This window comes from Leucoraja erinacea, chromosome 33, assembly GCF_028641065.1.
Source record: "Leucoraja erinacea ecotype New England chromosome 33, Leri_hhj_1, whole genome shotgun sequence".
Taxonomy (NCBI): Eukaryota; Metazoa; Chordata; class Chondrichthyes; order Rajiformes; family Rajidae; genus Leucoraja; species Leucoraja erinaceus.
The window spans coordinates 7206919-7233047 of NC_073409.1; the positions used below are offsets into that span (position 1 = coordinate 7206919).

General features: G+C 39.8%; 2 protein-coding genes across 3 annotated transcripts in view; both read left to right on the top strand.

Annotated features, from left to right (window-relative positions):
• The window catches only part of clpxa (caseinolytic mitochondrial matrix peptidase chaperone subunit Xa), a 35897-nt gene extending 21458 nt beyond the window's left edge, over positions 1-14439 (top strand). For both annotated transcript variants that reach the window (XM_055661142.1, XM_055661141.1), the window contains 8 exons: positions 870-1046; positions 1928-2092; positions 3700-3788; positions 7550-7714; positions 8388-8687; positions 9516-9608; positions 11259-11365; positions 13484-14439. In XM_055661142.1, the coding sequence (XP_055517117.1) occupies positions 870-1046; positions 1928-2092; positions 3700-3788; positions 7550-7714; positions 8388-8687; positions 9516-9608; positions 11259-11365; positions 13484-13574 (1187 nt within the window). In that variant the 3' untranslated portion in view covers positions 13575-14439. The remainder of the gene's footprint in view (positions 1-869; positions 1047-1927; positions 2093-3699; positions 3789-7549; positions 7715-8387; positions 8688-9515; positions 9609-11258; positions 11366-13483) is intronic.
• A 4936-nt stretch (positions 14440-19375) lies between these two features.
• On the top strand, positions 19376-26085 carry pdcd7 (programmed cell death 7). The gene is made up of 5 exons (XM_055661144.1): positions 19376-20820; positions 22131-22269; positions 23765-24001; positions 24485-24569; positions 25878-26085. Exons 1-5 carry the CDS (start codon positions 19399-19401, stop codon positions 25996-25998), a joined length of 2004 nt encoding a protein of 667 aa, XP_055517119.1. The 5' UTR covers positions 19376-19398; the 3' UTR covers positions 25999-26085.
• Positions 26086-26129: the final 44 nt, after the last annotated feature.

The window sequence follows — 26129 nt, forward strand, 5'->3', positions numbered from 1 at the left end:
CCCACACCCACCCCCAAAAATCCATTCCCATTAAATTGTCATTTTATTTATTTTTGGACCAAACCATTAGTAATGTTTCTTCATGTATGTAATCAAAGGATACTGTGAAAACCTAATATAACCTTAACAAAGTAGTAACATTATGTTTCATTGTGGGCTGAAGGGCCTGTATTTGTGCTGCACTGTTATATTTGTTTATTAGTAGTATATAGGCCCCTATCAATTTGTGAGACCTAGTTTGGATTACAATTTTGAAACCACACTCTTGTAAATTTTCTTTACAATCTGTCTTATTTCATGCATAATTACTATTTTGTGCCACAGAGCTATTAGGATCTGTGTTGCATATTAAATACTTGATGTAAATAACATGCTTTTTTTAACATTCATTGCATTGGCAGTTACAAGTACAAAATAAGGTCATAATGAATAGGAGTAGAATTAGTCCATTCGGCCGATCAAGTCTACTCCGCCATTCAATCATGGCTGATCTGTCTCTCCCTCCTAACCCCATTCTCCTGCCTTCTCCCCATAACCTCTGATACCTGTATTAATCAAGACTCTATCTATCTCTGCGTTAAAAATATCCACTGACGGCCTCTGCAGCCTTCTGTGGCAAACAATTCCACAGATTCACCGCCCTTTGACTAAAGAAGTTTTTCCTCATCTCCTTCCTAAAAGAATGTCCTTTAATTCTGAGGCTATGACCTCTAGTTCTTGACTCCCCCACAAATGGAAGCATCCTCTCCACATTCTTTATACAGTGTATACAGCCTATATACAGTGTATTTGAATCACCCCAGTGCAGGAAATGTTTGGAGGTATTTGCAAATGTTTTTATTCTGAAGGCTTGCTTTTCTTCCCTGCAGAGCTACTGCAAATAGCAGGTATCAATCCACACGGTAATGCCCTGGGAGCCTCCATGCAGCAACAGGCGAGTCAGTCAGTTCCCCAGGAGAAGCGAGGGGGCGAGGTGCTTGATTCGGCTCATGATGATATAAAGCTGGAGAAGAGCAATATTCTATTGCTTGGTCCCACAGGATCAGGTCAGTTTTTAAAAAGTGGCTTTATGATACTGCTGTGAGCATTATTTTGCCCATACTCTGCAATCCTTTTTTTTTTTAAAGTAAATATTATGAAAATTATACCAGATTTGAGTTCTTAAAGACAAAGTCAACGCTGAGACTCTGAAGAAAGGAACACACTTGCTGGAAGTATTGATTCTGCAGACGACTAATTCAATGTTGCTGTTTGCTTGTTTAAGTTAATTTTTACATGATGTGTTTTATTGCCATCTTCTGTGAATGGAATCATCAAAGATAATTAATCGATATTCAAAAGAATCTAAAACCAAAACAGAAAAATGTAGAAATTGAGTGAGCCACGCAGCATTCCAATCAATGAATCTCCTCAGTCAATGTGTAGCAAATTATTGTTGAAAAATCATTGTCCTTTTATATAAATATTTTCTATGCCAAGATGATTTATTAGTTGTGCATTTTCTTTGTACACAATATATTAACTGCATCTACAGTTTGTTTGATTTGCAATGTGCCACATTGATTTTATTTGTAGAATGAAAATTTAGTTTAGTTTGGAGATACAGCATGGAAACAGGCCCTTTGGCTCACCAAGTCCATGCCAACCAGCAATTACCCATACACTAGTTCTATCCTACACACTAGGGATCATTTTCAGAAGCCATTAACCTGCAAAGTTGCATGCCTTTGGAATAATTGGAGCAACTGTAGAAAACCCACGCCATCACAGGGAGAACGTACAATCTCCATGGAGATAGCACCCAAGGACAGGATCGAACCCGGGTCTCTGGTGCTGTAAGGCAACAACTCTACCGCTGCACCACCATGCCACTTTAACCGATATGCAAAATATTCAGATTTTTTTTCTTAACTTTTTTTTTTTTTAGGCAAAACCTTATTGGCCCAGACTCTTGCTCGATGTCTGGAGGTTCCCTTTGCCATTTGTGACTGCACTACCCTCACGCAAGCTGGATACGTGGGTGAAGATATTGAATCAGTCGTTGCTAAGCTCTTGCAGGATGCCAATTATAATGTGGACAAAGCACAGCAAGGTGAGTTTAGTTGGGCATTAACTTGACCTATAATAAATGTAGAAGCCTCAATTATAGAATTCATCGTCTTCACAATGTTGCCTTGACCATCTTTAATTTTGTATTCAGATATTCAACTTATCTAACCAAAACAACTCTTAATAATTCTCACAGCATGCGCTGCAGTCTTTGCCAGATACTTCATTCATTAAATTAGTCATGATTACTGTTCACAGCCCTCATCCTTTTTCACAGATCATGAAAGGATGTTTCATTGTTTATTAGACATAATAAACTCAATGGCCCAGATTTGGCATTCAGCACAAAAGCAGAAATGTACATGCTGTGCTCTGAGAAAGCTGCACACATGCATCCTTCGGTCACTGTGGTGGGAATTTATCCCCTTCTAATGTACATTACTGTTAAACGTTAGTTCTAGGGAGTCCCATGCACCTCTTGCATTAGACTGGATGGCAATTGTAAAGAAGTCATTGGGGAAGGGACATAAAAGATTAACCTTTTAAAAATACAAATGGAAATAGTTACATTTGTTGTTTTGAGATGATTGTGTGAGAATTACTTTTAGAATTATTCATAGAGCTAGAGATTGTTCACAGTCGTTTTTAGTGGTGTGTTGAACTATAATTCTATGCAAGAAGGAACTGTAGATGCTGGTTTAAACCGAAGATAGACACAAAAAGCTGGTGTAACTCAACGAGACAGACAGCATCTCTGGAGAGAAGGAATGGGTGACTATGGGTGCCCTTCTTGTGCGTCTTTAGAAAATATTTACTCATGGATAGTAATATTTTCAGAATATTTTCTTGTTAGAATAATTCATAGATGCTTGAAGTTCTATGCTGGGATCATTCAAATAACTTTCTGTGTTTAACTGGTAGTGTGCGTGCCCTTAGAAGCAGCTGCCACTTTCATGCTCTAATGATCGCAAACGCTAACAGTTTAACATTATTACAATGGCAAAATCCTAGCTAGGGCATTGATACTGATAATACAAGTTTTTGTCTTTTGTGTTGAATTACCATGAAGAATATTATGTTCAGAAATACATGCGACTTAAAAATCACGAGAGGTTACCCTAATTTCAACAAAGTCAAAGACAATACTCGCTGTGGTCTTTGTGTTTTATCTGAGCAATTGCTTGAACCGTCAGCCTGTACATGATGTTCATTAAAATGTGACTTTAAAGTTGATTCTCATTGACTTAATGAAAACCAAAAAATTGCAGACGTTTAAAGTCCAAAGTAAAAAGAGAAAATACTCTTTTAAAGTTGGGCAGGTCAGGCAATATGTGTGGAAAGAGAAACAGAGTTATTGTTTCAGGTTGAAGAACCTGGTCGTTGACCTGAAACGTTAACTCTCTTCTCAATTCCGCAGGTGCTGCGTGACCTTCCAACTATTTCTATTATTTCAGATACTTGGCCTCTGTGGGGTTTTGCTTTTCAATTAAATCGCACTTCTCTGCTGGCTGATATGCAGTTTCACTTGAAATCACTATTCAAAGAGGATCTGGGATATCCTCCTGGTTGTACTTTACTTATTCCACAGCCATCAGCAAAAAAAGTATATGCAATTTGGTTTGTGTCTTCATGAAATGTGTTTGTTTGCAGGAATAGTATTCTTGGACGAAGTAGATAAGATTGGCAGTGTTCCAGGGATCCATCAATTACGTGACGTGGGCGGTGAAGGTGTTCAACAGGTCAGCGATAAGGAATTTTAATTAAATAGGTTCATGAAGAAATGCTTTTGGATAACCAGTGTTCAGCATACTCATGGAAAAAATTGTTGAGGTTTAGGGCTTAATTATTCTCCGCAGAACCAATAGAAATATGCGACCCTATGGGCATTGATTAAAATAGAGAGAAATTATGTTATGGCCTATAGAGGAATTTAGGTTTCATCAAGCAAAAGCTTTAACTAAATAGTTTGAGCTGTACATGCAAATTAGGAATAGGTCATTTAGCCCATTTAACCTGTCCTGTTGCTTAATAAAAGCAACTGCATTTATCTCCAATCGTTATTGTTTATCAGCCATGATCACAATGAATGACGGTGCTGGCTCGAAGGGCCGAATGGCCTCCTCCTGTACCTATTTTCTATCTCCAATGCTTCACCCTTGTTGCTTATCAAGAATCTATCTATACCATTAAGATACTCAAAATACTGCTTCTAACGGCCTATGAGGGAGAGAATTTGACGGAACAGAAAATGGCCTAATTTGCTTTAAATGAGCATCCTTATAGATAAAAAGTAACCTGCTACTTCTAAATCCTCCCACAAGATGAAACATTTTCTCCCATCCTGTCAACATGCCTCGAGACCTTGTATGTTTCAATCAAATCTCCCACTCATCTAAATTCCAGTGGATACAAATTTATCTTTATTCATCTTTTTCATCGCAAAACAACCGAACCATTCTGTTTTCTCAACAAACGTTTTCTGAAAAATGTCCAATACAATCACATTCTTACTTGATTGAGATCAACAGTGTACACGGTACTCCAGATGTGGTCTCGCTTATGCCCTTAAGTAACTAAAACACAACCTCTCTTTTGTATTCTTTCCCTCTTGCAACAAACCACATCATTCCATTAGCTTTCCTAAATACTTGCAGTAAGACCATATGTAACTATGTAAGACCGGTTCTCTGGTTACTTTCAAGAGAGAGCTAGATAGGGCTCTTAAAGATAGTGGAGCCGGGGATATGGGGAAAAGGCAGGAACGGGGTACTGATTGTGGATGATCAGCCATGATCACATTGAATGGCGGTCCTGGCTCGAAGGGCCGAATGGCCTCCTCCTGCACCTATTGTCTATTTTAATAATTTTGCACTTGGACACCAGGACCCTTTGTAAGTTTTTCAGAGTGTTTAAAAAGGAAGTTGGTAAAAACAGCGTTTGACAGCACTGGACCTCTACTCGCTGGAGTTTAGAAGGTTGAGGGGGGGGGGACCACATTGAAACTTACAAAATAATGAAAGGCATAGATAGAGTGGATGTGGAGAGGATGTTGCCACTGTTGGGAGAGTCTAGGATCAGAGGTCACAGCCTCAGAAGTAAAGGGCGCTCTTTTAGAAAGGAGGTGAGGAGGAACTTCTTTATTCAGAGGGTAGTTAATCTGTGGAACACATTGCCATAGAGCGCTGTGGCGGCCAAGTCAGTGGATATTTTTAAGGCAGAGATAGACAAATTCTTCATTAGAACAGGTGTCAAAGGTTATGGGGAGAAGGCAGGAAAATGGGATTATGAGGCAGAGATCAACCATGATTGAATGGTGGAGTAGGCCCGATGGGCTGAATGGCCCAATTCTACTCCTATCACTTGTGAACTGTTTGATAAATAACATTTATTTCAGCCAACTTGATTAATCTCTTAAACTTAATATATTGGAGCTCTCAACTGAGTTAATAGATTTAATTGGTTAAGTCAAAGACACCGATTAAAACAGCTGAACAGATCATAAGAGCACAAATCTTTCAGTCAGATATCTATAATAGGCAAGTAGGTTGTGCATGGTTAGTTTAGTCCTCACTAATGGTTTTCTTCTGGTTCTGCCCAGCTTTTTTCTGGTAGTGTGTCCATTAGAAATGTTTAGCGTCTCGCTGTTCCAAGTCTGAAACAAGAAATATGCGTGACTATTGGGCATGATTATGTCACGGAAAAGAAGTATTGTATTCTATTAACTAAATTAGCACACATAATTATATATTTATTGACAGTGAGAAGGTTTTTATTCTATTGGTGCTTGATAGCAAACAGTATATTCTCATGCCATTCTTTTTTTTTTTTAACACTTCAGCTTTGTGCACTTTCAGGCAATTGGAGAAGAGCTTCTTGATTGTGGTGCACAGATAAGCAATCTGATTAAAAGTAGGAATGGTTTGTCTCCCATAATGTGATTAAGTTATGAACTACCAGATATTAGAATTAAATAGAGGAAAGGATATGTGGGTGACTTATAAAGGACTTTGATTATCCTAGGCTATCCAGAGCCGAAACAAATATATCTGACGAATAAGATTAGTTTCCAAAACATAATTCTTGGTATATTGCATATTTGGTAAGAAAGAATCCATTCAGATTTAGTCTAAACAGTGAATTAGAATAAGAGACCTGAACTTAAAATAGCAACAATTACTTAATTACTTAATTACCAAGAAATACATTAAAAACAGAGATAGGAAAAGATAAGCTCAAGGTGTTAAGACTTGAAATCATTTCAGCGGAATGAAACTGGCACCTTGTGTACCATGGTATGTTAAGGGAAGTGGCATGGTAATGCTGTGCAGTACAATGTATCTGTGGGAAGATACAATGTAAATGGTGCATTTCACGTTAATTATTGGTGAAAGTGTGCATCAAACCCTGAAATCATGGTTAAATAGAAAGCCAAGGGAATAGATGGTTTATTTTGAAAAGCGTAAAATAAGTTAGGCATCAAATATAGAAGAAAATTATAATTTTAATGTGGCAGCAAAAGATTGAGTAGGTGTTTTTTTAAGGCACCACAGGGAAATGGGAAGCTCTACCATAGGTTTATGAATAATAAAAGGGATATTAAAATAGACACAGTGTTCCATCTTGTTTAAAAAAAAAGATATGAACCTGATCATTACAACACTGCCATTTTAACTTTAGATGTTACGAGTTGCCAGAAGAGGTAGTTGAGATACTATAATATCATAAAAAGACATGGTATGGTATGTACTTTATGTGTTATATACACGGAGGTACAGTGAAATTGTGGATTATGCGTATGGACAGGTACGTGGATAGGAGAGGTTTGGAGGGATGTGGGCCAAACACAGGTGAGTGGGACTAGCGTATATGGGACATCTTGATCACCGTGGGCAAGTTTGGCCATGGGCTTGTTTCCATGCTGTATGACTCTAAGACTAAATTATTTGAGATAATAATGAAGGAGTAAATTAACAATAATTTGGATCAGCGTGGATCATTAACGAGAAGCTAATGCCTAGTTCTTAAAGGCAAATTGTATTTGACTAACGATTGAATTTTTATGGTGAAAGAAGAATGAGATTGATTAGCTAATGATTTTAAGAAAACTTTTGATAAGTACCACATATTAGGCCAAGGGAAAAAGGGAAGTGGCAACATGAATACAGAATTTGCAAAGTGAATGAAATTAGTTGTGGTGAATTACTATTTCTTTGATTAGGGAACTGTACCTTGACATTTCCCATGGCTGATTACAAGGACAATGCTTCTCATTGGAATTGTAAGTATTTTCAGGTGACAAGTGGACAAATGAGGCAGACATTCAAAAGGATGTATACATGCAGTGGTACAGGTAAACATTGCACATGTAAAATTCTGTGCAACAAAAGCCTGTCCATGCAGAGGTTGGTGGAAGATTGCTCTTTGAAAGAGTGATTGAAGACTCGTGGCCCCAGGATCTCCTGTGTTGTAATGTGACGGTTTCCTTTTTTCCACGGTTTAGGGACTACTGAAGCTACTTGAAGGAACAATTGTAAATGTTCCAGAAAAAAATTCCAGAAAGTTACGCGGAGAAACAGTCCAGGTGGATACAACTAATATTTTATTTGTGGCGTCTGGTGCTTTCAACGGCCTAGATCGGATAATCAGCAGGAGAAAGAATGAAAAGGTAATGTTTCTGGGGGTGTTCTTCACATACCTCAGCTTAATATATATATATATATATATATATATATATGTAATGCTGACTTTCTTGTCATACATTCTGTTCATTGCATTCCTTAGAAGCGTTAATGTTTTACCACTACTTTTTTTTACTTGTCCAAATTCTGCCTGGAATTTACAGTTCCTTCCAAGTGGCCATTTCTGTGCGATTATGGACAACTAGCTAGCTTACTTTTAGCTTTATCGCAGCCAAACCCAACTGTGACTTTGTTGAATAACCTCCATGTGTATTTGTAACTCACTGATAGTGAATGCTGACTTAGTGGAAATATGATTAAAAGCCTTAAATTAATGCAACTTGCCGACAAGGTCAACAAGCATTTTAACAAAGATACTTCTATAAAAATCAGTCCTTTTACAGGTGCATATGGAAAAGCCACATCACAGTCGAAAGTCTTCACTATTTCGAGTTTCATTGTACCCCAATTGGTACACGTGACAATAAACTGATCTTTAAACCTTGTTTTAAGCATATCTGTGCTAAGAATTCTTATGATTTACAAAATTAGCAATTATGCTTTTTTGGATTTTCTAATTTAGAAATTATATCCATTAATCAGTTTTTGTGTCTCCCCCGCTCTCTCCCCCCCCGTCTCTCGTGCTCTCTCTCCCTGCAGTACCTTGGATTTGGAATGGCCTCAAATCTTGGGAAAGGAAGACGGGCAGCAGCAGCTGCTGATTTAGAAAACACAAGTGGTGACAACAATACTGTCCAGGAACTGGAAGAAAAAGACAGACTACTTCGCCATGTCGAAGCCCGAGACCTGATAGAGTTTGGAATGATACCGGAATTTGTCGGACGTCTGCCTGTGATCGTCCCACTACACAGTCTGAACGAGGAAACGTTGGTGCGGATTTTAACAGAACCTCGAAATGCTGTCATCCCACAGTACCAGGCTCTGTTCAGTATGGATAAGGTGTGAACTACCTACCGCTCTTCTCATTCTCTGACCAGGGAAGAGGGGATTTAATTTGAGATAATTATTTTAATAAACATTAGTATTTTCCATGTATATAGATATTTGAATAGAATATAAACTGTGAGAGGGAAATATCATAAAATCTCTTGTCCCATCAAAATATCTTTTGTTTAGGTCCATTTATGTAACTTTAATTTTTGCATAGCTATATTTCTATGAATGATGGTAGACAAAAGTACTGGAGAAACTCAGTGGGTGCGGCAGCATCTATGGAGCGAAGGAAATAGGCAACGTTTCAGGCCAAAACCCTTCTTCAGACTGATTTCTATGAAGGATTGTCCTTCAAATCCAAACTATTTCCCTCAAAGTTCTCTTTGTTGGGAAAGCAAGTGTGGAATCTATTTCCAAAACCACTTAATAAAGTTGCACACAATTGATATTTGAATTTTAGCTACTGCGTTATCCCATTTTGGTTAAACTGCGGACCTTGGATGATAGCCTGCTGAGTGAAGTGCAGTCCATCTACGCTGGTTAACAATTGCATTGTTTTGTAAGCCATGGTTTAACTGGAGAAATGGAATTCCTCAATCAGCAGAAAGTTCATTATTATGGAGTGGTACCCAAAAGGCCACTGCATAGTCAGAAAATACTGTAAAATAAATGAAAGACTTGAAACTTGAAAGTTTTTTTGAGGCTTTCATTTAAAGCCCTGTGTGTACAATTTGAATCGAACCATTTTTCTTCGAAATCGTATGTGGAGGCAGTAATTTATAAAGTGAATATTGTCAACGTTACTGATCTGTCGACTTTTAACGATCTTTTTAGTGTGATCTTAATGTGTCCGAGGATGCTTTGAGAGCTATCGCCCGCCTTGCTCTGGAGAGGAAGACTGGTGCTCGAGGCCTGAGGTCAATCATGGTGTGTTTCTGAAGTATTTCTTTCGATTCCCGTGTGTCAGGTCTTGATGTTTGTGTGTGGTTACTATTGTGTTCATGGCTTAGTTTAATAGCAGCGTGGAGGAAGGAGTAAGAAAATGTAAACTTCTAAATGGGTCGGATTGAACTGCAGATGCTAGTTAACACCGATGATAGACACAAAATGCTGGAGTTACGCAGCGGGACTGGCAGCCTCTGGAGAGAAGGAATAAATTAAGTTTCGGGTGGAGACCCTTCTTCAGTCTCAACCTGAAACCTCACCCATTCCTTTTCTCCATAGATGCTGCCTGTCCTGCTGAGTTGCTCCAGCATATTTTGTCTATCTTCTAAATGGGCATCTTAGATTAGAGCATTTTGTCTTGGTCACCCAGAAGTCTATTCTGCTACTTGGCCACTGATGTTGTACTCTCTGACCTTGTTTATTCGTCCATGTGGGCGTACTTCATCTGAGGCATTTCGAAAGTACAGCACAGAAACAGGCCCTTTTAGATAAATTAAACCTATTGTATTAGCATTGTCCACTCTCTGTGTTACTTCTTCAAAACAATTAGGATAATCTAGATCAAATCTTTTGAAATCCTTGCCAATAATTCATTATTAGACTTTGTTTCAGTGTGTTCTTTTATCATCTAGAGTGGGAATACCATTACATTTCTCATCATCGGTTTATAAATTCCTCAGGTTTTATATCACTTGAGATTTGCAAGCATTGATTAAGCTATTCATCAGTCTTCTAGCGCTCATTCCCACCGAATGATCAAACATGAGCCGTAATGCCTCAGCTTTCTCTTCCTCAGATTTTAAAATGTGTGGCTGCCCTTCATTCGGACTGAGTGCTTTGTCATCATTGAGCTTGATAAGTTGTTTATCTCCTTTGTCAATGTTGCCATATTTCATCGATCTTCACATCATTCTGTGCTTCATTCTCCTTTTCTATCTCTTTGATAATTATCACTGCAGAACAATGACTTAATAGTTCTTCATCTTGCTGTGCTTTCCCTCTTAATGACCTGAATCCCATCTCATCCTTTTATTTAAAAATATTTTGTTTTATGTTCCCTGATTACTTTACTAATTGTTTTCTTGGCTGTATTCCTATTCCCTGCAGATCCTCTCTTAGCCTGCTGTCCTTGTACATGGCCTGTTTCTTTGCCCTGAATTATTTCCTTATATATTTATTCATCTGGTGTTTTACAAATTCAGTTTCTTTCTTTAGTTTTCCTGCATTTGTTTGAACACAGTTTTTAAATGCTTTCCATTGTCTGTCCTACACTGTTAATATTGCTGGTGATCGGCATTAATTGTTATTGACAATCAGACAGGCCAAGAGGTAAAATGCACTGATGTCTGACCACCAGCTCATCTAGTGTTCTGCATTTAAACGCACAGGCGTGGAAGCAGGACTGAATTGTCCACAGGGACGTTCCCTACAAAACTGGCAGCAGAGGTGGTTACAGTGCAGGATCTGCAGCCCAATAAGAGAGATTTCAGATATTTGCAAATAAGGGATGCAAACGCCCCATACCTTTCAGAGTTAAAGATTGTTAATTACCAAGTATTTCTAAGTGCTGGAAATTTAGTTTTTGTGTCTCGAGATAAAACTGCAACTCCTAAAATTAAACTGCATTTTCAGGAGAAGTTGCTGCTGGAGCCAATGTTTGAAGTGCCAAATTCTGACATTGTGGCTGTAGAAGTGGACAAAGACATAGTTGATGGAAAGAAACCACCTGGATATATACGGTAAATTTTCAATAGTCATTTATATCTGGGGAGAGTGACAGCAACAAATACCAGAATCTCCTACATGGTCTTTGTCCTGTACTTGTGTACCCTTGATGTAAGAGTATACAAGTTGTAAGTTAGTAGGAGCATCTGCTTACATTGTGGGCCTTCATCGGTTATCCAGCGAACTAGAATTGATCATGGAGACAATCGTTGATTATCCATGATAATAACTCAAGGTTCTCAAAAGTAGGTTGTTATTGCCTATCTTTGCTCACCTGCATATCAGTTCTGGAAAAAAACTGGGCTCATATATTTTTAACCATTTTGCATTTTAATAATTACCAGGTTATTTCCATCTGGTGAGAGAAGTCAATGAAATCCCATTCAATCCTTGGCACACCCACATACTTCCTCTGAGTAGCTTCTGCCTTGCTGGTCAAAATATTCCTCAAATTAACTCAATATATTTACACAATGTGAAAATGTATTTCATTTTGTTTCCCCTAAAGCATTAAGGCTACACTTTCCAATTCCATTCTTAAACCACTAACTTTTCTGTTATGATTTTTCTATTCCTGAAGCTGCTGAAATACAATTCCTGAGGTAATATGGCACCACATTTTCTTACGTAGGCTAGGGTTCTGTTCGATTCCACTCTACCCCATTGAAGACATATAACCCTGTCTAAAGAACTGATGCGCTACAATGTTGAGAACTATGTGCTGCACTCTATATCTTCCTTCCCCTTTGGACTATCTATTGTACTTGAGCTTGAGCTGATTGTATATCTGATCTTTTTGCACAACATGCAAAACAAAGCTTTTCACTCTATGTTTTAATAATAAACCTAAACTTAAACTCCATGGGGAATTTGTGTCAGGCAAATATAATGGCCACATTTTAGAACAGAAGGCTGTAAAATATTATGTAGGACTTGCAACTAGTTTTTCTTTAGGAGTCAGAGAATGGAATGTTTCCTTCGATCTGCAGAAGGAGTAAGCTGAAGGAACAATGGTTACAGTATAACTGCAGGCTGAAATATCTTAGATGTATTATTATAGTGACAAATCTCCATCTAAAACTTTTGCTGATGACTTGATTCTTAGTAAGATACAGCTGTTACATGATGCTAATTTACTTTCCCATTACCTGTTAATGTATCAAAAAATGTTCTGTTCTGAAAGCGTGCATCATTATTTGCTGAGACAAGGAACTGCAGATGCTGGTTTACAATAAAAAGATTTTTAAAAAATGGTGGGGTAACTCAGTAGGCCAAGCAGCATCCTTGGAGAATACCAATTGGAGACATTTCAGGTAAGGGTCTAAAGAAGGGTCCCGACCTGAAACGTCACCTATGCTGCCTGACCCGTTAAGTTACTCCAGCACTTTGTGTCTTTTTACTCTTTGTTTGCTCTTTGTCTCCTTGCTCTGTATATTAGTTTAGTATTACTAAACATTAAAGACAAGCACAGCAAAAGAAAGTCACTCTTTCACTGGACCATTTATTTTAATTACAGACTCACATTAGCCTCTTGCTTAACGGGTAGGTGTAGCACTCTGTCAAACATTGCCTGAATTTGAAAAGTGGTGTAGCTTTAGTTTAGCAGCTATGTGGGTCTTGAGAAACAGTTATTTTACAATTTCAGCTCTCCTTAAAATGCTATACAGTCTATCCTCATTATTTCAGACCTCTTTATAACGGATTTTGGTTATAGCAGACAAAGCATTCTCAGTAATCAGACACTATTAGCTCTCCAAGAACACAGACAGCTTGTTACTCTGCGGGAGGTCATTGGAATTGATAACCAATTGCTTTGATCGACACTTATGCAATTATTAAACAATTTAACAAACAGCCTTTAGTATTTTTAGCCTGCAGTAACCAAAATACATTTTAGTTGGTAAAAAGAACTTTGTATTTGAAAACAACTCGTTGTTTCACAGAGTGACCGTTAGATGTTTGGAGCAAATCCCTTATTCTGTTATAGTGGACAATCGGCAATAACGGACACCATTCACCCCCGATATTCCGTTATACTGAGGGTTATCTGTATAGAAAAATGTGACTTTTTTTTTAGCTACTAATTCCCCAAATGAACTTCTTTCAATTGAATTAATGTTTCCTCTTTTTAGAGCGGTATCGAAGGAGCCTGTTGAAGAAGAGTATGATTCTGGAGTGGAAGATGACCGATGGCATCGCCAAGTAGATGCAGCCAACAACTAAACATAATATGGAGCAAAGTGTGCAAAGATGAGCCTCGTACAACATTGAAACTAGTTTTATTTTCATTAATTTTAAGGTGTTATTAACCTGTTGCTCTCACCAGAGAGTTACTGTTTGAAGAGAATGGTGGTTTGGAAGGGGTTAAAGGTTTCTATCTCCTCGGCATGATCTCAACAGACCTGGAAACTGATCATGTGATTGTAAAATAGCAAAACTTTGTACAGTGGACATTATGCCATCTTTGAATTTTACTGTAAGCACATTTCTAAATGTGTTTATTATATGTTACAATTTTAGCGGCTGCTTCCCTATAGTTTAGGAAAAAATGTTCAGGAACAAACTGTGACTCTTGTACAATGAACAAGAACTCTGAACATCACTTTTCTTTCTCAAATGCATCTAAACGTTTCACTGTTTCTTTGTGCTAGAGGTGCTATAGTCATATTACAAAGATTTACTTTAATTTAAAAAAATTAGAGATTCATATTTGCATTCAGTGTGTGGGGATCAGATTGAGACATGAGGGACTATAGCAAAGATCAATGAAGTGAAAAATAAACAGGTTTTACTAACAGCTATTGTGAGGATGTCAATTTCAATTCTTGATGTATAATGCTTTGGCCATGATTTTGGTTCAAATCTGCTTGTGATGGTGTATACACAACATTGTTTTGGATATCTTTGATATTGAGCACAGTACAAATGCACAATATTTTTCTGCACTTCCTTCTGTGCTACTAGTGACCAGCAGTGGGATTGAATGTAATCCTTTAGACATTCAATTTATTGCAACACTAAAGGATATGAAGATGAATTACTGTAATTCTCTGGTTGTATAAATAAAGTGTACAAATTGAGCACTTAACAGGTTGCAGCATTTATGACCTTGACACTTGTTTGAGCTGTTAATAAGCAGGCAAACAGACCTATTTAAATAAAGGGACTGAGGAATAAGCAGGCAAACAGACCTATTTAAATAAAGGGACTGAGGAAGAAGCAGGCAATCTGATATTAACTACTTTCATAGATGCTTGTTCATTGAGAACTGTTAGCATTTGCATCGCAGAAAATCCTAGATAACTCATTTTTTAAATACTGAGAATTTTGGTGCAAAATATTCTAATTTTTAACTGGCTGATCCAAATTGGGCTTTGGATCACCAAACGTTAACATGGATGATGAAAGGAATCTTCTTGCATTCATTACCTGATCTACAAGAAATATTTTCAGCTATCAGCCAGATACCTTGGAAATAACTCTTTATGTCTGTTTCTACAGACTCAAAGTTGTTGGATGAAGGAGTACATCACCGTTGATTTGGTCCACCTCTCAATGTAGTAATGATTATTACCTGTAGTTAATGTCGGGCTCGCAAACAAGTTGAACCGCTTTGTTTTACACTGGCTAAGATTAGCGAACTGCAGAAGTCAAGTATGTGACTTTCTTAAATAAAAACAAACAAATTGAGGTTAGTCAGCCTTTACTTTCATTCGATTACTTTTGTGTCTCGTATGCTTTAGTGTGCTATTGGGCAGCGTGTTTGTCCACTTATTGGACAAGGATTTTTTTTTTTCTGTAACAACATTATGTACTTTACTTTGTTGTTTAGCCTGTTCATCCCACTGCCCCATTAAAAAATAACAAGAATCATTATAATTGCAACCTTGGTCACTATCTGCAAGGTGACATATAATAACTTTACAATCAGAATTGTTTAAAGGGATTTTCAAACTTATTTAAAATTAATAATTTTATTTTCATAGTTAATTTTCAGCGTTCCCGTTTCATGTAAATCCTTAATCACAAGATCCAAACACTTGAAAGGCATGCGAACATCTTGTGTTTGATATAACATCTAAAACATTTTGTGTTTGATATAACGCTGGATATGGATGAGCTAAGAGCGATTCCTTTCGTGTTTTTTTAATTCTTTCTTCAGCTATATTTCGCTTTCATTGATGCCTTTATCAGTAACTAAATCTTTTCCCCATCCTCTCTCTTAATATCCTAAAGGCTCTTCATTCATTTGAGTCACTGCAGTTGTCTATCTTCCTAGGGTTTCAATGTTTTGTGATTGCTTCCATTTTCTTCCATCTAGAACACAGCACAAGGAGCAAGCTTGTTGAATCTGCTCCATTATCATTAGCTTTTCATGGCACCTGTATTGGTGTATCTAACCACTTACCTTTTCTGTCCTTGTGCTAATGCCCTCCAGTGTGAACTTGGTCCTGCTGTTTATGATCCGCATATCAGATTCACAATTACTGCAAACTTTAAACGCAATGATCTACGACATCAAATGAGTGTTAGATTGTAAAATGTTCCAAGTATGAAGTGTTGCCAGGGTAAGAACATTCACAGTGAATGACAGGGCTGTGGGGAGTGTTGTAGAGCTGAGGGATCTAAGAGAGCAGGTTTGTAGTTAATTGAATGTCTCATCACCGATAGATAGGGTGATCGTGAAGGGTTTTGGTACATTGGCCTTCATCAGTCAGGATATTGAGTATATAAGTTGCGATGTCATGTTACAGTTGTACAAGACTTTGGTGAGGCCACATTTGGAATATTGTGGCCAGTTTTGGTCATCCTGCAATAGGAAAGGTGTTGCATAACTGGCAAGAGTGCCGGGAAGATTTACGAAAATGTTGCTAGGACTTGACAGCCTGAGCTATAAGGAGAGGTTGGTCAGACTAGGACTTTATTCTTTGGAGCACAGAAGAATGAGGGGTGATCTTATAGAGGTGTATAAGATCATGAGGGGAATAGATAGGGTAGATGCACTGCACTGTCTTTTATCCAGAGTAAGGGAATCAAGAACCAGTGGACATAGGTTAAAGATGAGAATGAAGAGATTTAGCGGGAACCTGAGGGGTTGATTTTTCGCTCAGATGGTGATGAGTATATGCAATGAGCTGTAAGAGGAGGTTGTCCCTCCTTTATTAAGCATGTGCCCCTTAATACCCTTTGGCAATAATTATTGGAAAAAGATAACAAAGCAACTAAAATTAAAGGAAAAGATCCTAAGGCAAATAACTCTCAATTGGGACAGCATAATATTCACCCTCATCGGGGTGGAGTGGCTTTTACAGAGGTTGCTTGAGATAACATAATGCCTCATCGCCCATGGAAAGTGATTAATCTCAGGAGACTCCTGGGCTGGAGCTCTATTTGTAGGAAAGAACTGCAGATGCTGGTTTAAATCGAAGATAGACACAAAATGCTGGGGTAACTCAGCGTGACAGGCAGCATCTATGGAGAGAAGGAATGCTTGACATTTCTGGTCGAGACCCTTCTGTTACATTGTCATTGAGAAACATTGAATGACATGGGATGCAATGGAACCAGCTATGTTCGTCGCTCTGAACAATTTAGTCCACCAGCCTAGCCATTATTTGCCAATTGCAAAGATCTGAAAACCTTTGCGTAACTCATGGACGCAGTATAACTGAACTGGTGAGAGTCCAATCCATTCTGCTAATCATCAATTGCCCAACTTGCTCTATGAGCCAGAATTTCCTGGTTGCCAATACTGTTTAGAGTACAGGTAGTTCTACTATAACGCGTGGCTCCATAACACAAATTGGATATGATGGGGATGCTGAAGTGGGGAACACTATTTACATTACACAGAACGTGTTGGTTATGATTTTGATCGGAACCACTTCAAAGTTACTTTGGACACTGACAAACAGAAAAAAAGGAAAAAAGCTGTCTTGGATTTAATAAGTATAGGAGGAAAGAACTTACTTTGCAAATGGACTGTCTCCTACCTACTACCTATTTCGCTGAGGAATCAGGGTTACACACCAAGAAAACATTGTGTTTAATGAAAACCTGTAACTTGAAAAAGCGATTCTCATTCATTTCAACATAATACAATAAAATTCAATAATTTGGCACCTCTGAATCAATCCCTTTTCTCTACCTATTGTCCTTGTGCTTGGCTTGATTGTATTTATGTAATGCCTGATAGCATGCAAAACAAAGCTTTTCACTGCACCTCAGTACATGTGACAATAATAAATGTAAACCTCAGGAGTTTGGTAATGCTAGATTAGTAGATGTTCCAGATTACTGAATGTCACTGCTATTAATCCCCAGATATGTTTTAGTTCGCTTTTTACATCTTGCACACTGATCTAACATATTTTACTGTGAACCCAGTGAGTTTACAGGGAATGAGAAATACACAAACACACCAGAACCCAGCTCTGGATATACACCTACCCTTATGCCTGAACCTTTGTATCCAGGTTCCAACCTCAATTGTGGCCGAATCCAGAGCACTCTGCCTTATGATCCAGTCCAATGAGTGAGCCAGGTGCCAAAATGAGTGTGCATTTAAAAGCCATGGTCCTGCGGAAGAGTGTGCTTTTCTTTGATGTTTAGAGACACAGATACAAACGAGTGGGAGACAAACAGCCTCTTACTAAAAACTAGGTGGAACTTTCTCACTGGGATAATACATCCAACTGACACTGGAATCCTAGGTCATGTGATAGGAGCAGGATTAGACCATTCAGCCGATCAAGTCTACTCTTGCATTCAATCATGGCTGATCTATCTCTTCTTCCTAAACTCATTTTCCTGCTTTCTCCCCATGAACTCCAACACCCGTAATAATGAAGAATCTATCTGTCTTAATAATATCCATTGACTTGACCTTCTGTGGCAAAGAATTCCACAGATTCACCACCCTCGGACAAAATAAATTCCTCCTCCTCTCCTTGCTAAGGAACATCCTTTAATTCTGAGGCTTTGACCAGTAGTCCTAGAGTCTGCCACTGGTGTAAACATCCACTCCACATCCCCACCAACCAAGCCTTTCACTGTTCGGTAAGTTACAATCTTCTTTCATGTTGCATGCACAGCCTAAAGTTGTAGGACAACTTGTTCTATTTGATCTTCCGTTTGTGCACGTCGAGTTGATTGCATTAGTTGAAACAAGGCGGACCATGTGAAGGTTGCAATCTTCCACCCCGGTAAGTTACAATGGAGTCCCACCGTCATTCTTCCATAGAAACATAGAAAATAGGTGCAGGAGTAGGCCATTCGGCCCTTCGAGCCTGCACCGCCATTCAATATGATCATGGCTGATCATCCCAACTCAGTATCCTGTTCCATGAATGAATGTTATAAATGATGTTCAGCACAGACATCGTGGGCCGAATGGTCCCGACCCGAAACGTCACCTATCCCTTTTTCTCCACAGATGCAAGTTAGGGCTTTATTCTTTGGAGCGCAGAAGGTTAAGGGGGGACTTGATAGAGGTTTTTAAAATGATGAGAGGGATAGACAGAGTTGACGTGGAAAAGCTTTTCCCACTGAGAGTAGGGAAGATTCAAACAAGGGGACATGACATGAGAATTAAGGGACTGAAGTTTAGGGGTAACATGATGGGGAACTTCTTTACTCAGAGAGTGGTAGCTGTGTGGAATGAGCTTCCAGTGAAGGTGGTGGAGGCAGGTTCGTTTTTATCATTTAAAAATAAATTGGATAGTTATATGGACGGGAAGGGAATGGAGGGTTATGGTCTGAGCGCAGGTATATGAGACTAGGGGAGATTATGTGTTCGGCACGGACTAGAAGGGTCGAGATGGCCTGTTTCCGTGCTGTAATTGTTATATGGTTATATGCAGCCTGACCCGCTGAGTTACTCCATATTTTGTGTCTTATGAAAAGTGGCGGGTGGTCTGAACATTGGTGCTGTAGTTGATCTGGGAGACTGCAGGCGGCGCTCAAGGACACACTGCGGCCTCCGTTTCCCCTGGTCGCCGCCTGGTGGCGCTGTCAGCCGGACTGGGCGGGAACGGCGACCGCGACCATGGAGTGGGCGCCGCCATCTTACCGCGGGCCACCGGCCGCCGCCAACTTGGCCCCGCCGCGCTGCCACGGCCGGCACCCCTCATACACCGCGGGCGGGCAGGGCCAGGGCGAGGGCGACCCTGCCACCCGGGGGCAGCACGGCCGGGTTGGAGGCGACTGGAGGCCGGGTGTCGCGGGACGGGACCGAAGCCTCGAGCCGGCCTGGGGCCCGGGGCGCGGCCTGTACCCGGGGCCTGAGGAGCAGCAGCAGCAGCCGGTGGACGGCGCTCCCCGCCCGTGGGGCTACGGCCCACCGCCCGGTCTCGACCGCCCCCCCAAGCCATGGGATCAGCCGGACTACCCCAGCCTGCCAGGACTACCCCAGGAGCACAAGGAGCTCCGGCCCCAGCACTACGAATGCAGAGAGCAACCCTGTCCCACTGGAGGCTTCCCCCGCCAGGAGACTTCCCACCCAGCCTACCCCTACCAAGACCACTATCCCCAGCAGGGACAGCGGCATCAGCTCCCTCCTCCTCCTCACCCCTACCAGCACAAACCCCTGGACTCTCCACAGCAGCAGTATCCCTATCGAGGACATTCCCATCCCTTCCCAGAGAGAGCTGGGCCACCGCCTAACATTCAGAATGTGGCTTCTCAATCCGAAATCACTTCTTGCCAGAACCAAACTCTGCCTCAGGCTGGAGGTCCCAACTTGCCTGCTGGATATGGACCCCAAAACAATCCATTATTAAACCAGAGCCACAATAATCAGCATAACTTTTCACATCTACCAATGGATGGACCATCGTGGAAAAATGAACATGGCATGCAGTACAAAAATGAGGAGATGGCAAAGCCTTGGTCCAACGTTGCCAATTTCCCACAAGGTTCGAAAGACATCAGTATGGAGCAACCACATAGAAATGAATCAATGGCCAATTTCTTGCCACCAGAACAATTCTCGCATGACTTCAAAAATAGCGAATTAACCAAGGAGCAAGATGAATTTTGGCTGAAGAGGTTTGTGTCAAAACGTAGATTGCAGCCTTCAGAGATTAAAAAATCCAAAACTCTGCCATTAGTTAGTGAAGTGAAAGAATCAGTGTTGAGTGTTTGTAAACTTGTGGCTGAGCTGACTGTTCTGTGCCAGCATTTGAGACAAAATGTGGAAAATGAAGATACTTGGACAAAATCTTACCAGAAAGCAATTGAGGTGAAAACTGTTTTACAGGAAAAATTAAAGGCACTGACAGATAGTGAGTACATCAGTAGAGTGAAAAAGAAACTGGAGGCAATTAAGAAGAAAAGAAGAAATATTCGTAGGAAAAAGCAGGAGTGCTGCTTAGCAAATCAGGAGCACAAAGAGAGGATGGCGGAAAAGGAAGCGAAGATTGACACGTGGAGAATGAAGCGTGTTCGAGAAGTTGAAGAGAAGAAGAGGGTATTAAATCAAATCTTGATTATATTTCATGTGTAACTGTAGTTTGATATGTTCTTAGTAAATATATTATCCAAATATTTGCTGCAATACATTGTTAACTAGGGAAGCAAAACGTACACATTTATGGTAGACTATGTACATAGATTACTTGGGTTTGCAAATAGTTTGATGGAAGACTGTTCGCATATGCAAGAATTTGTTAATGTTTAGAGATACTGTGTGGAAACAGGCCCATCAGCCCACCAAGTCCACTCCAACCACTGATCGTTCTATGTTATCCCACTTTTGCATTCTACACACTAGCAGTAATTTACAGAAGCCAATTAACCTACAAGCGTGCATGTCTTTGGGATGTGGGAGGAAACCGGAGCACCCAGAGAAAACCCACAGGGTCACAGTGAGAACGTACAAACTCTGCACAGACAGTGCCTGTAGTCAGGATCAAAGCTGGGTCTCTGGAGCTGTGAGGCAACAACTCTAAGCCTCGCAACTGCACTGCACTAATGCCCCTGGTATTATTGTGTTGCGCCGTGGTACTTTTTCCCCACAGGTGAGTGAAACTAAACACCAGTCAGATCTTTGGCTACATTGGGTGTCACAATGATGCCCAATTTCAGAAGGTGGCAATGCACAGTGTTTGCAGCGAAGGCAATGGGCCGTAATTAGAAATGCTGCAATAATTTAATGCCAATTGTTTCATAGAGATCAGTGCACTCAGTGTACCTGGGCATCTTTAATTGATGGATGGGGTACTGTTTGATGTGTGCGGGTCTGTGAGTGTGGGTGTACCTGCGGATGTGAAGAGCTATTGACAACAACAGTACTGACTTAGAAGGATGAGGGGGATCTTATAGAAACATAAAATTATAAAAGGACTGGACAAGCTGGATCCAGGAAAAATGTTCCCAATGTTGGGCGAGTCCAGAACCAGGGGCCACAGTCTTAGAATAAAGGGGAGGTCATTTAAGACTGAGGTGAGAAAAAGCTTTTTCACCCAGAGAGTTGTAAATTTATGTAATTCCCTGCCACAGAGGGCAGTGGAGGCCAAGTCACTGGATGGATTTAAGAGAGAGTTAGATAGAGCTCTAGGGACTAGTGGAATCAAGGGATATGGGGAGAAGGCAGGCACGGGTTAGTGATAGGACACGATCAGCCATGATCACAATGAATGGCGGTGCTGGCTCGATGGGCCGAATGGCTTCCTGCACCTATTTTCTATGTTTCCATGACTCTTTCATTTAGCTTTCGTTTACTCTGCAGTTCTTTGAACATTCAAAGCAACCAGATTTCATGGTATGTTTGTTTTGTAGGAACGTGAGCTAAAAGCTGCAGCCGACAGTGTCTTGTCAGAAGTGCGGAAAAAACAGGCAGATGCAAAAAGATCAGTGGATATCCTCCGAGCACTGGAGAAGTTACGGAAATTAAGGAAGGAAGCTGCAGCTAGAAAAGGTGAGCAACGCGTTACACTGATAGAGTCAATTACACATGAGGTTGACTGACAAGGGATGGACAGACTTATCAAAACTGCTTGTAGAACATTTCTCATTTGCAGCATGCAAGGTCCTTTGTGTCGGCTTTTCTAACGGTCAAACTATTGCAAGCTGATGAATTATTTGGCACAGTGGTCATTGCCTGAACTACACAACACCCGTTCCTTTTCTGTTGCTCTTTCTCGCACAGTTGGAGTCCATCAAGTATAATGATAACTGTATAATGTTTACAGGGTGAAATGCAATTTCAAAGAGACCAGAATATTTTCCCCACTTGGAACTAAATTATTTGCTGTTATCATTAATATTTACCTACGTTTGGCCTTAAGAACCATCACTTCTTTAAAAACATCTTTTGGGTATGAGGAAATAGTTAGTTCCAGCAATTACACTTGACTTGCTACCAATAGGAAAGTCCAATTCTACAAAGAGATCAAGAATAGGAAAGATATATTCTGTTTTGTACACTGCGGCAATACAGTAGTCTGAATTTTATTATTGTAGCATTCGGCCTAGTTATGTGGCAATTATAACCATAGAAGCACAAGAGACTGCAGATTAGATCTGGAGCAAAAGATAAGCTGCCAGTGGAACTCAGGGGGTCAGGCAGCATCTGTGAAGGCAGTGGGATAGTTGATCTTTCGAGTCGAGACCCTCTTATCGGGACTGACCATAGAAAGAAGAGTGAACTGAAGTAAGGAGTGAACTGAACGGAAAGAGGAGGGATGAGAAAGGAGCTGGCAGGTGATAGGTGGATCCAAGTGAGGAGGGGTTGATGGACAGTTTGGAGAGTGAAAGCTGGCGATAGGGACAGAGGCCAGGGTATGGTTAATGGGAGTGGCAGTCATGGGGAGATTTGTTGCGTAGAAAGGGGTGAGGGGGGGAAAGTGTGAGAAGCAGTGAGACCACGTTGTAGTGGACTGAAATGATGAAGAATGATGGGTTAGATGCGGAGCTGGCGGTGCGAAAGGTGAGGACTGGGGGAAGTTGGAGGAGGTGCAGGTGAATCATAGAAACGGCAACACAGAGGTGATCCCTTTCAGCGTCGTCCTCATGCACGATGACTGTGGCAGCTGTCTATATTCATCCCATTTGCCTTCAGTAGCCCTCTGACCCTCCACACTTTCTTTATCCAAGTAACATCTAAATGCCTTTAAGAATAATTCTGATAGATTTCAACTTACTGTAAAACACAAATAGGGTCACGGGGGTTCTTTGTGGACGCAGGGTTTTATACTCCCAGTTTAGTTTACAAATTTTACGGAATAAATTTATAAACATCAGGATATTCAGACGTTTATGCTACCGGATTTCCATATGTAATGTTTTTTTCAAATTATTATAGATACAAACTCTAAACTAAGTTTCCTTCAGAGATTTTATTTCTAAGTACTCAGTATGTAAGAATATAATTAATACTATTCAATGATTCATAGAAAGTGTTGTTTCCGCAGGTGTTCATCCTCCTTCCTCAGCTGATGAAACATTCGAGCTTCATGTTGATAGGCTGAGAAAATTAATAAAAATACGCAGTGATCTGTATGATGCAGAGGAAAGAGCCCTGAGAGTTATGTTGGAAGGAGAACAGGAAGAAGAACGGAAAAGAGAAAATGAGAAAAAGTTGAAAAAAGAGAGAGATAAACTAGAAAAACAGCAACGTGAAGTTGAATGCATGCTGTTTGGAGATTCAGGTACCTGTAACAGCTGGATATTACTTGTTGTGGAAGGAAGAAGAATAAGGAGAAATTCAATTCTTGTATGTGTAACTATGTCCCATGGTGTTTCTGATCATCCACCAATGATCAAAACTGGCTGCTACTCCACAACAATCAAAGGTGGCTGACCTGAAACACCTCTTTGTGGATGCTGTTCGACTTGCTGAGTACCTCAAACTTTTTTTTGCTTTGGTTTAGATTCACACCATCAGCAATGTACTTTTATGTGGATGGCTTTGAATCATAATTTTTTTTAGCTCACTTGAGTTGCTCCATTAAGTGGATACAATAAAGGGAGATTTCCTTATTGTAAATCTACTTTGAGAGCAGTGCCTTTTATTGAGCCTGGTTATTTCTCCCACCCAAACATTAGTGTCACTGCTTAACCTTGGAAGGTAATGTTATCCTCGCTACAAGGAAACACTAGGTGATTTTTATATGTTTTACTTTGTGCAATAGAATTACCTCCAGACCACCCTCTACAGCCATTTTGCCAATATTATCTGCAAGCTGAACATTCCTCCCACATCCTTGTACAAATCAGGTAAGCATTAATTCATGTTCCAAATATTGGTATATTCCTCTAAAGAGTGAGGGAAAAGTGATTATTCGAACCTATGGAATATTTTCACAATTTGAAATGTCTTACTGAAAGTACTTTCAAAATCATACTTTATGTTTAAACACAATATTACGTAGTACTTGTTTTGCCGACAAAATTGTACACTGGATACGTGTACAGTTCAGGTAACGCTGCTCTATATCAATCTAGTTTTTAATTTTTGAGGGTGCCTATACGCTGTACCAGCTACCGTCACAAAGAAAGCACTGACAAAGTGTATTCGAGAAGGAAATATTCTTTGAGTGAGGACTGTATTCGTAGTTTGTAATTATGTGACGAGAATATGCTGTAGCTTTGCATTTTTGCAAAAATAAATTAAACAGGGCCAATACTTCAAGTTGACTGGTTGACATGCAACAAAAACTTGAGCTTTTCACGGCTCAAAAGCTTTTCACTGTACCTCAATGCAAGTGACAATAAACTAAACCCAACTCAAGTTGTTTGTAAAAGAAAATTGTTAGCCAATAGATGTTTGGAAGGATTCAAGCCATTCATCTAAATTAAATTGGTTAAGCAGCACTGGAGCCAATGAACTGACGAAGGGTCTTCACCTTCGAACACTTACTCTTTCTCTTTCAACAGATGACGTCTAACCTGCAGAATGTTTCCAGCATTTTGTTTTTACTCCAAATTTACGTATCTGCAATTTAAATTCAATTTTTTTTAATCTACCCCATGTGTCTTGATTTTTAATAACCTTACTGGCATAGTTTCCCCACACCAATTCATTTAATAGCTGTCAAGGAAAACTAGTTTTCCAGACAAAGTAATTTATCAGCTTAGACATAAAATGCTGGAGTAACTCAGGGGGTGAGGCAGCATCTATGGAGAGAAGGAATTGGCGACGTTTCGGGTCGAGACCCTTCTTCAGCTTCCTGAATTTACCAGCTTCCTTGATATTGTCCAAAGGATCTTTCTTGTAGTTCAGAGTTGGAGAATCGCACAACCTTTTTCCTGCTTTCACATGAGTTGGGCTAGTATCTGTGTTCATGATCACCATGCTGCAAGCAGTCGCTTTTTTTAATATAGCTATCCAATCTTCCTTAATTTACTTTTTTTTTTAAATGGATTTAATATTATCCCCTCAAACCTCTGACACACTTATACAGATGCTATTTGAAGTCTGTGTGGAGACTAATGGGAACAGGCAGAATTAATTAGCCATAATTACATAATGGTGCATTTCTAAAGTGTGCAGTGACAATGCAATACTTTTCTCTTCCCCACAAGGCAAGAATGGGATCGATACCTTTGCCCAGGAGACCATCCCGATGGGAGTAGTATTCCGCAAGGTTGGATCTTTCCATGTCCACCTTCATCAGACACGTGGGGAACGGCACTCAAACAGTAACGAGAGATGATCTTGTTCTCTTCAGCCTGGACTATTTTGTTACGGAATAGTATCTGTTTTATAATAAATAAATGTGGATTTACCTTATTTAGTGCTCTGTGCCTGTTTTGATCAAAATGAAATCATAAAAC